The sequence below is a fragment of the Nilaparvata lugens genome, chromosome 9, assembly GCF_014356525.2.
Source record: "Nilaparvata lugens isolate BPH chromosome 9, ASM1435652v1, whole genome shotgun sequence".
In the NCBI taxonomy this organism is placed as follows: domain Eukaryota; kingdom Metazoa; phylum Arthropoda; class Insecta; order Hemiptera; family Delphacidae; genus Nilaparvata; species Nilaparvata lugens.
Genome location: NC_052512.1, coordinates 22,641,280 through 22,653,385, shown reverse-complemented (window position 1 = coordinate 22,653,385; position 12,106 = coordinate 22,641,280). Strand labels below are relative to the sequence as shown.

At 34.8% G+C, this 12,106-nt stretch overlaps 1 protein-coding gene across 1 annotated transcript in view; it reads left to right on the top strand.

Annotated features, from left to right (window-relative positions):
* The window catches only part of LOC120353080, a 48,149-nt gene that overhangs the window by 23,109 nt on the left and 12,934 nt on the right, over nucleotides 1-12,106 (top strand). Inside the window, exons 2-3 of the mRNA XM_039435638.1 lie at nucleotides 2,268-2,302; nucleotides 7,181-7,336. Coding sequence (XP_039291572.1) covers nucleotides 7,253-7,336 — 84 coding nt within the window. The 5' untranslated portion in view covers nucleotides 2,268-2,302; nucleotides 7,181-7,252. The remainder of the gene's footprint in view (nucleotides 1-2,267; nucleotides 2,303-7,180; nucleotides 7,337-12,106) is intronic.

Sequence of the window (12,106 nt, the reverse complement as noted above, 5' to 3'; positions counted from 1 at the left end):
TGAATTTGAACATTTTATGTTTATTTGTTCTCGATAAAGCTGAAAAAACGCAGATTTTGGGCGTATCTTTGGAAATTTTTCCAAATCCGTTCTTATTGCGCCTCTAAAGGGCCAACTGAACACACCTACCAAATTTGAAATGTTATGTCATATTTTTATCATATGTTAGGACGATCCAGTCGGGGGTCCAGACTAAACGTCTGGTTAAACGGATATGGCGAGCGAAGCGAGCCTGACGGCTAGTAATATAATATTCCCAGGAATAGCTCTGATTGAAGTAGCAGTACTCAATAAATTTTTCCGCGATAAATCAGGACCTCCTAAATAGGTATTTAGGAGGTACTGGATAAATTGGTATTTAGGAGGTCCTGGATAAATTGCATTTCAATCTTCAACTTAATGCCAACCTGACAAAATTTTTAATTTAGTTACCAGAACAACTATTTCGAAGAGTTACTCTCTCTAGATTATAGTTCTATATTAACATATGGGATGGACATTTCAATTATAATTTCAAGATATTGGGATAAGAATAATATACATGCTAAAAGACGAACTTTAAACCCTGAAAAACCACCCTTAGAGTTGAAATATCGCAAAAGATTTCTTAGTGCGCCTCTAAAGGGCCAACTGAACATACCTAGATTTGAACGTTTTTGGTCCGGTAGATTTTTAGTTCTGCGAGTGAGTGAGTGAGTCAGTCAGTCAGTGAGTGAGTGCCATTTCGCTTTCATATATATATATATATAGTAATTTCATATATATATGTAATTGTTCTCAGAGTACATTTTCCTTTGTGTAAATTGTGAAATTTGATGATTCTCTTAAAAGTCGTCAAAACAGCTCTTCTACAGATGAAATATCTTGACTATGTGTTCTTTTTATAAACTGCTTTACCTACCTAGCTCATGCACGAGAAGGAGGTTACAAAGTGCATTTCTCAAGGATGAGGTGGACCCCCCATCAGTTTCCCAGGAAGGAGACTAATGCCAGTTGATAGAGCTGATAAATAACTGTACAGTGTATGGAGTTGAAAAAAATCGGTCAAGTAATTTTCGAGAAAAACGTGGTTTTTGTAGTAATTATCTGCCATTTTTCTAAAGAATATTATGGAGCTCCTGCAGTTCTCCCAGAATTGAGACTCATGTCAGTTGATAGTGCTTATAAATAGCTATCCATGGTATGAATTTGAAGAATATCGTTAAAGCCATTTTCGATAAAACCGTGAAAAACATGTTTTCTCTAGTAATTATCCGTTATTTTTCTCAAGAATATTACGGAGCTCCTGCAATTTTCCCAGAAATGATACTCATGTCAGTTAAGAGGGATGATAAATGGCTATTCTATTATTATATCCATGGTATAAATTTGAAGAAAATTGTTAGGGCCGTTTTCGAAGTAACCGTAAAAAATATGGTTTTTTAGTAACTATCCGCCATTTTTTCCGCCATCCTGAATTGAATATCATTGAATTTCTTATTGTCGGATCCTCATGGTATGAGGACCCTAAGTTAAAAATTTCAAGTCAATCAGTTGATTAGGAATGGAGCTAAATGGTCTGTGTTCACAGACACACACACACACACACACACACACACACACACACACACACACACACACACACACACACAAATAATGTTTTTGTACTCAGGGGACCTTGAAACGTATAGAAAACTTGAAATTAGATGCATATATAACGAAACTGATTTAATCATTTCACAAATGGCGGAAGTAGGCGATACAAATAGAGCTGAATGAATAAAGATTTTTATCAAATTCAAATAAAATATAGACTTGTTCCAGTTGTTTTAGCGGTTCTAATGTTTCCGTATTTCTTTTTCTAATTTTAAGCGAAATTATTCATTATATAGAATCACATGGTTTATGAGATTTCTATTTATGTTTCAAATAAGGATATCCTGTTTTTTATTGCAAATTTCAAGAAATACTCTACATGAATAATATTATCACATGTAATTAATAACAATAAAACTTCAACTGAGTTGTGGTCGATGTTGTAGAAACGTTCCATGATGAAATAAAAACACATAGATGTTGTTTTCTACAAATTAAAGTGTAGAAAACTGACAACATCTATGTGTTTTTATTTCATTAATAACAATAATTTCTATTCTTTCCAGAATTCTTTACATGCCGATTGACAAGATTCTTGACAGTAAATTGTTTAGCTGTAATATAGTATCATAAATTATTCGGGTATACAATGACTATCCTTATGAAATGTTCCCTTTTTTTGTGCTCTTCAGTCATAAACGTTGCTGCACTTTGGGAAGGAATAGCGGTAAGTTCTCCATTATGATGATATATGAATCATATTTTATTCTTAAAATAGGCCAAGCGATCAAAACAATCGCCAAACCAGAATAAACTATTCAGTTCAAAATATTTTATTTATTTATTTATTTATTTATTTATTTATTTATTTATTTATTTATTTATTATTTATTTATTATTTATTTATTTATTTATTTATTTATTATTTATTTATTTATTTATTTATTTATTTTTATTTATTTATTTATTTATTTATTTATTTATTTATTTATTTATTTATTTATTTATTTATTTATTTATTTATTTATTATTTATTTATTTATTAGAACAGTCACAAACACGATATTTGGAAAGAGAAACAGGCAATTGCCCAAGACTTCTTCAATTCCTTGATTTTGGCACATAAATAGTCCAAAGTGAGGTTAAGTTTAAAATTTCTGTTTTCACCAAAGATTAACACTCAGAGAATACGTATTCGAGATATGACTGATGAATTTTGGATTTCGAAGGGTTGATAAGAGCCGGAAATAACACTAAACAAAGTTTTAATATGATATTTAGATATGTTCCTTACCCAGGAACAATAATAATTTCTCTAATTGCCAATGAATTGCAATCAGAGGAGTTTATTGACAAAGCTATACATAATCTTATTATATTAAAGCTGCAAAAGACAAAAAATTACGAAAAATTCACAGCCAATACGGCTGATTGTCTCGTAGAACCCACCTCAAAATCAGTTAGAGAACACACTGGAGGCTATGGAAAAACCTCCAAAACACGAAAATTTTACCTACCTGGCACCTCTAGAGTACCCCAAATTTTTTCGACACATTTAGATAAGCCTCGCACAGAAAATTCATTACAAGCTTTTTTGTTCAGCTCCCGGAGATAAGCCTATATCCATAGTTCGATTTCGACCAAATTCAAATGGCGACCCGGGAAATTGAGTTTTCATCAAAAATTTGAAGTTTTCCCAATTGTGAAAAATTCTCAGCCAAAACTATGATGTGAAAACTGAACACCAAAACTGTTGCATACAACACTGGAGGCACCGGGAAAACCTCCAGTCCTTTCAAATTCTTCCCCCCGGCACCCCTTTGCTCCCCCAAATATTTGGGACACATTTTGCTCATTTAATCAAGAAGAAAACGCTGAGTCAAGATGAATACAATAGCTTACCTACTGTTTATTTACGGAACGTAGATAATAGCTCAATTTATTCGTTTTCATCTTGTTAAAAATTCATTACAAATGTGTATTCATAGATGAAGCAGTATTAATGCATGCAGGCGGCTTCGTGGGATTTGTCTCATCTCTCGCTGGTCCTTCTGAGATTATTCTGCAAGGAGATTCAAACCATATACCTTACATAGAGAGGAGTAAATTAACAGCTGTATGGTCACACATTTCATCTCTCTGTAAGAAAAGAATCCATCAAACAGTAACTAGAAGGTGTCCAATAGACGTCTGCTACATCCTTTCCAGCTACTACCAGGACATTGGTACAAAAAATGAGGTCCTGTTCCTTATCAATAACAAATGGAGAAATTGGACCACTTGAACCCAACACTCTGATCCTTACATTCACTCAGCTCGAGACGAAAACAGTGCTGGAACAGCTGCAATTAAAACTTCATCCTTCAATTAAAGTACATACAATCCATGAAGCACAGGGCTTATCTCACAAGAATTTAGTTCTGATAAGAAACAATAAAAACAACTTGGAATATATAACAGCACACAACATGTAATAGTAGCAATGAGCAGACACACACAAACCTTCAGATATATCACAACAGGGCAAGAAGATTTAGTGCTGACCCTAATTCGAAAACTAAAGGATGTTAGTGGAGAGTTTCTCTTAAGATGGAATGAGAAAAACATGGAAAGGATTAATGAGAGTTCAAATAATGAGTAACAACAACTTATCAAATTTGATCAGCTTCGAGGATCTTGATTATTTTAAAGAAATAAATGATGAAGTGATCAACAACAGTCAACAACTTTGTGCAGAATTGAGTTCTTGTGATTTGAGCATCTTCTGTCTCAATATAAGGAGTATCAGAAAAAAATTTGATAAGCTGATGATTCAATTGTGCGACATTAATTTTTCTTTTGATGTTATTATTCTAACTGAATGCTGGATTAGGACTGAATTTGTACTCCAGTCCATTCGAGGATATGATGTATTTTCCACCATAAATCCATTACAAAATGATGGTGTAGTTGTTTATGTTAAAGATAGTATAAATGTACAATGTGTTGAGCTACGGATTAACCAAGCAAATGTTCTACATATTCGGTTGGATGCAGCAGACAAAAAGTGGAACATCCTTGCAATATACAGATCACCGTCCTTCAATGATATTTCAGATTTCCTGAGTGACTTAGAATCGATCCTGAATGAATTAAGAGGACAAGCCATATGTGCAGGAGACATGAATATTAACACCCTTCAAATTCGGCCACATCATCAATTGAATGACTACTGCGTTCTTCTAAGCGAGCATGGGCTCAGACTCTGTATTAAGCAAGCAACCAGAACTACAACAGAAACTGCTTCATGCATAGATCACATTGCTACCAACTCCAGAGATAATATTTTTCCAATCATCTATGAATCAACAATAGCCGATCATTCCACCACAATTCTAGGAGTGCAACATATTTCGAGAAATAGTGCAAATGAAACTGGAACACAGGAAATAAACAAGAGAATAGGCATTAATAGCTTGAAGAATAGGTATAGTAGCAGCAATAAGAACCAGAAATCTACTCAACAAAAGAAGAAAGGAAGACCCAAACAACATTAACTCAACCAACTTTTATCGTCGGTAAAGGAATACACTCACAGCTTCGATTCATGAAACAAAGGACCAATACTATAGAGAGGAATTGTATGAAGCTGGAAAGGATAATAAAAAAATGTGGAAAGTAATCAGAGATGCTACTGACTCTAAATCCAGAACAAAAATGAAATTGAATGCTATTAAAATAGATGATAGGATTTTCAATCTAAAAGAAAATCCAGAAACTGTGCTCAACCACATGAATAACTTTTTCACAAATGTAGGTGAAGAGATGGCGGAGACAATAATAAATTCCTTGAGAAAACCACTAGACCAAATCATATCACAATATGAACCTGTTACAAGAACTCTACACTCCATCTAGATTCACTCAGTAACTGAAGATGAGCTTCTTGAAGCTATTAGTAGTTTGCGAAATGACAGTGCTCCAGGACTTGATGGAATCTATAATAGAACATTGAAGTCGATAAAAAATGTAATTGTAAAACCATTAATTCACATATTTAATTCAAGTCTGTCGAAAGGAATTTTTCCAAAAGCTATGAAGAGACATGTGTTAGACCATTACATAAAGGAGGCGACAAAACAAATGCCACCAATTATAGGCCTATTTCTCTTATAAGCAATATTTCTAAGATTTTGGAAAAACTTGTAAACAAACGTCTTGTGAATTACATGGGAAAAACAACTCACTATCTAGGAATCGATTTGGCTTTCGTGAGGGGATGAGTACAGAGGATGTGGTATTAGAATTGTCATAGATGAGCCAGAAAATAACAAAAGATGTGCAGCAGTGTTCCTGGACTTAGCAAAAGCTTTTGAGACTGTTAATCACAGTTTGCTGCTGAAGAAATTAGAATCCATGGGAATTAGATGAGTTCCTCTAGAATGGTTTAAATCATACCTCTGTGACCGGCGTCAGAAAGTCAAGGTTGAAGAACATCTCAGTTCAAAGGAATGGATGAAGATTTGGATTCCCCAAGGAACAGTTCTTGGGTCAATTCTGTATTTGGCATATGCAAATGAGCTATGTTCAATTATGATAAGAGAGAGAGTCATAGCTTTAGCTGATGATACTTGTATACTATTTGAAGGAAACACCTGGGAGGAAGTGTTTAATCTGGCACAGGAAGAATTGATGAAAGTCGATAAATGGTTGAGAGAAAATTTGCTTACAGTAAATGCAACAAAAACGAAATTTTTAGCATTTTCTCTGATGGAGCAGACGAGACCACCGGATTCTTCAATAATTGTACATCACTGTGGAAGCACCAACAACCCGTGTGATTGCCCTTCAATTCAACAAGTCAATTAAAATAAATATTTAGGTACAATAGTGGACAACAAATTTAAATGAGACAAGCACATCAATCTATCAATTAACCGGATCAGGAAGCTTCTCTACAAATTCTATCAACTCCGTGAAATCCTCAACTATGAGACTTTAAAAACTGTTTATTTTTCTCCGGTGCAATCAATTTCAAGATATGTCATTATTATCTGGGGAGCTACGAATTTTATACATGTTGAACCTCTCTATAAGCTTCAAAAACGAATACTAAAAATAATAGGCTTCAAGGAGAATCAATTCCCCACGAACATTCTTTTCAAGGACAGTGAAGTACTTTCTGTGAGACACCTTGTCTGTGTGAGAACTTGCTTCTGTGAGACTGCCATTTATAGCGCTACTAGTTTGGACGGAGACTTGTCTCTATGAAACTGCTTGTCTCTTTGGGAACTTGTTCCTGTGAGACTGCCATTTATAGAAGTACTTGCTCCTATGAAACTTGTCTCTGTGACACTAATATCATTCAAAAACACTACTTGTCTCTGTGAAACATCCCCGTAATATCTAGTGGCGTAGCGAAGGGGAAGTTTTCAGGTTATAACCCCTTTCCAAATAAGCCCGAAAAAGAGGCCCAAAAATCCAAGAAAACCCCCCTCCCGCTAATCAAATTCCAAAGTCTTTAGGGGGCTCGAATTCAAAAGGAATACATACATATCATACATTATGATAAATGACTCTCATAGAATTAGACAAATGACTTCATTTATGTGAAATTGTTGAACAGGGGCCGTATGAAGTGCGTTTCAGTCACGTGAGTTATTGCGAGAAGAATGGGTCGGTTGAAGCTTTGCGGCCGATGAAAGCAAACAAATTCAATCGAACACATTTCGTGTACAGCGGTTTTGTGGACTCTGGTGTTGACGTGGATGATAGTGTCAAGGTAAGTGCTTGTCAGACAACTCTCTGCTCACTAACAGAGAGGAAAGTAGAATAATACAATATTTTATCTCTGCCACTATCAACCATATTTGCTACAATTCATTGGCAAAGTATGATTTACAAACTACATTGGCAAAGTTTAGAGTACATTGGCAAAACAAATATAAATTGACAATTATTATAGAAGTAACTAGTACCTTTCTTTAACTTCGTGAACGAGCGTTAGCATGTTCTCACTTTTGACTTACTTGAGGCCAAAGTCGTTGTCCGTCTGTTTGTATGTTCTACAATAACTTTAAAAAGTTATTGATCAAGTTGTAGATAATTCAGCATGAAATTTGAATACGTACTCTTTGAACCTTTTCACAGGTCAAGTTTGTTGGACAACACAATTGTCTCACTCCTTCGTCTTTATTAAGGATTCTGTTTCTGCTTGCATACTATTGGTAGTGAGCTGTGAAAGTGGAATGGGGACCATTAAGCCCATTGTCCAATCAGTCAGCTCCTTGGTTTTGGAGGTGTGGACTACTGACTTCTGACTCAGCTACTCAGCTACTCCTACATCATTCATGTTATTGTGGAGTAATTCAACAAAAGGAATGGGATCAAATTATGTTTTATCATTACAAGGAAGTCTGAAATAGAAAAGTTTGGATTCGATTCACAGGTTCATATGGAAGTGGTGCTGAGAGTTTCGATAAATTCTGGTTACATATTTATAATTAATGTGTAATTATAAATATGTAACAAGTATTTCTCTAAGCTCTCTCTTTCTTAGTTCAGACTATTTTCTAAAGATAAGAAACAATTTTACTGCATTCTTATTTCTGAATCAGGTGCACAATAACATGAATTATGAAGGAGTGGCCGAGTAGCTGAGTCAGTAGTCCACGAACCAAGGAGCTGTGTGATTGGTTGGTCGCCATTTCACCTTTACAGCTCACTACCAATAGGATGCAAGCAGCTTAAGGATGTCACTTGCTAGTCATTGACCAATGAGGCGGCTAGTTGAATTTAAGGGGTTATAAAATATAACATTTTGATGGTTGCATCTTCTTATCATAAATAAGGTTGAGTCGAGGTCCAGGCCCTTGTTGCAAATGTTGACTACTCAACTTTGTTATTCGACTATAGTGAGGTCCACGTTATAATAGCAGTGCACAAAGATAGGAGAACAATGTTTTTAAAAAGTGGTATGTAACTGTCAATTCGAAGAACTCTAGCTGAGCGGATTCACTGCTTGAATTCCTTTATATTGCCTTACTTTAAGATTTTATTTTTGTGTGATTATGAAATGCTTTTGTTTCAACTCATTTCTCTTACCATTTCGTTTGGAACAGGTCAAATGCGAGATGAAAAATTGGATGTCGGTTTACAATTTTCAAAACTTACCTGCTCTTCCTTACGGCGAGTACAGAGTGGATGCGTCAATTATAAAAATCCATCAATACAATAGAAAAGAGCTTATATCCTGTACCAGAGCCTACGGATTTATTACTCCGAAAATACCCCAATCTCAGAAGAATTTTACCTTGTCAAAATTCAATCATACTATGCAGTAATAAGTGTCACTGAATACATCAGCAGTACATGTTAACCAATAATTTCACAATAAAGTTTATTGATCTGAATTGATTAGTTCTGTTTAGTTCTCAATCAATAATGTTTCAGGTACTTCCCTGCTCCTTATGGTTGCTTTCATTAATAAAGTTGAACTAAAATTAATTCTAGTTTAAAACATCAGCTGACTCAATTGAAACACATGACAATAAATTCGGCCATACATTGATTGAACGGATTCATTACTCAAAACGAACTTTGGAAATACCGAACATTATTCGTCTTTCAGGAATTCGTATGATTCAGGGTAGGACTTTCAATATTTGATAACTGACAAGTTGTGACTTGAGTTTCTCAGAATAGCTAGGTATATTTTTGTTATTGATTTGGTTTCCTCATAATTGAACGAAAATCCAAATTGATTGCTATCAACAGCATCTTCCACATCATTATCAGTAAAACACAGAGAGTTAGCGGAAAGCGGAAATACCTTGAATTGGGGAGAAAGGAGTCCTCCATCATAAACCAAATCAAGGAAAATATTATGAATATAATTCCTCCTCAGTACCTTACAAAGTGCAACTGGATTTTCCAAGAACGTATTGTAGGCTATAATGTGAGGAGGAATTATATTCATAATATTTTCCCAGTGGGAATTGAGATCTCACTCCCACTCATGCACTCGCATCTTCCATTATCGACTAACAACGAAATTGTCAGCTTTTTTTCAAGGATGATTTATCCTTTTTAAGTCCTTTAGCGAGTTTTTCCAGGGATGAGACCTAGTGCGATCGAATTTTTATATCATAAATCTATTATGTTCCAAATTTCGTGAGATTCGTTAGAGCCGTTTTCGAGATCCCGTGATCCGAGATCCCATACATATGAACCAAGATAAAAACATAATATCGGGGGACCGAGCTGTGCTCTGCAGTTAAAAGCATAGAAAATTTGTAACGAAAGATTGAATTTATAGTTTATATTTATTTATTCATTTTCTCAGTCATACAATTATTTTTACAGTTATATGAGGAGGCACAACAGGCTTATGCCCTAAACTGTTCCTTTTCAAATTTATACTACAGTCCAAATCAATATCTAGGTTAAGCTACTATTACTCATCAAAATAAAAATTTCTTCACACTTAAAAAAACAATCACATCAATTACAAATAGATATACTACGAATTCGATTTAGAATGATTTACTATGTTTGCTACAATATTTGTTAATATACTATGTACTATTCTATACTAACAGCATCTAGTTATTATTTTGGACTTTCTGAAGTAAACATGTTTTCTAAAAAAAGAGAAATAAACGAAAATAAGTTTCTCTTTCTGAATTTTTCTTCTCGTGAGATCAGCTGAATGATCCCATATATGCACTTGTTCACTCCCTTCATTACGGTATCGACAGACGACAAAATTCCCAGCTGTTTTTACAAGGACGAATTCATCCTTCTAATGTCCTTCAGCGAGTTATCCCAGAGTTGAGACCTAGTGTAATCGAATTTCCATAATTATCATAAACCTACTTTATTCCAAATCTCGTGAGAATCGTTAGAGCCGTTTTTGAGATCCCGTGACATACAGACATATAAACCAAGATAAAAACATACAAACAGAATTTGCTGGTTTAATAGTATAGGATTTCAGTAAATACATTTATTCACAGCAGTTCAAGAATCACCCCTTCAAAAACCACATCTTTTGGTAGAGAGTTAGTGGGGAAGGATACTTCGAATATTCTTCCCAAAGAATGAACATTGATATGTCCAAAGCTCCGCCAATTTATGTAGATGCATAACAATATTATCTATTTCATCTATAGTTATTCAACTTGCTGTTTTTCATATCTTATACAGCTCAATAATTATTTTCTTAATTTATATTTTATAAATTCATCCATAATTTTGCTGTATTGTAAGCTATTGTATATAAGTGTATAAGCCAGTGTATATATTGTAATCTACATATATAAAGTACTCAATCAATCAATCAATCAATCTTTTGGGAATGGCTTTAAATCCTCTTTGTGAATCACATCAACGTGAAGGATTTCAGAGGATGAGATTCGACCAGGGGGTACTAGATGTCTTGGCGTCACCCCGACAACTTGACACCCCGTCAACATGTCCCCTTTTAAACCCGGCTCTTGGAGGCGACCGGTTGACGCCGACAACTTGTCCCCTCTCTAAGGAGGTGACATGATGATTGGGGGACTAGTTGACGGAGTGAGCAGGTGTTACGCGCGGCAACGACAGGTTGTCACGTCACCTAAGATTCCAGTGAGAGCCATGCAAAAAAGTTGCAAAGACTAATGTTTTCATTCAGTCTCAAAGTTTGAAAGGGGTATGCAACTTGGCACTACTTGGGACTATTGATTCTACTAACTTGTCATCAACTAACTGGAGATACAAGAAAAAACATTCAATCAGACTAGAATTGTGGGGTATTTTATTCTTTTCAAGCTTCTTTGTCTGAAATTCAAATCCATTCCATTTTGATTGAAAAGTGGCTTCAACTATGTTAAGAGGATAGATTTCTTGAAATCTTCAGCTTCTCAAGACCCATGTAACTAGCTACAAGACAAATCATTACAAAAGAAAGCAATAAACTATAAAATATACAATGCAATAATGAAATTATTCTACACAATGAAATATTAAAGGTGCGTACAGATATACGCACCGCGAACATGAGCAATTCACTTTTAATCATCTGATTATATCTGTATTTTAACAGAAACGGTAAGATACCGATATAAAAAGCTTGGCATCAGCTGATTTAAAGTGAATTGCTCATGTTCGCGGCGCGTATATCTGTACGCATCTTTATAGGAACTACTTTCCCAAAAGAGCAAGCTCAAGCTTGGGAAATGAGCTGGATAATTAAGATTATATTACATTGAAAAAAGTATGAATAAAAATAAACCATTATGAATGTCTTGAATTGAGCCACAGCATTTATATGGATCTTTTTTTTGAAAAACGGAAACAATATTATAAAATTATGAGGCGGAAATTCTCTGGCTTTATATGGGAATGACTTCCTAATCGATGGATATATGATAAAATATGATTGGACATTAATTATTATGATAGGATATCACCTGCTATTTATGCTGACGGGGTGACCACTTGACGCAAGCGAGCAAGGTGATCCCGACAGGATGGAACCTGTCATTCCAGTAGGTGACATGCTGCCGGG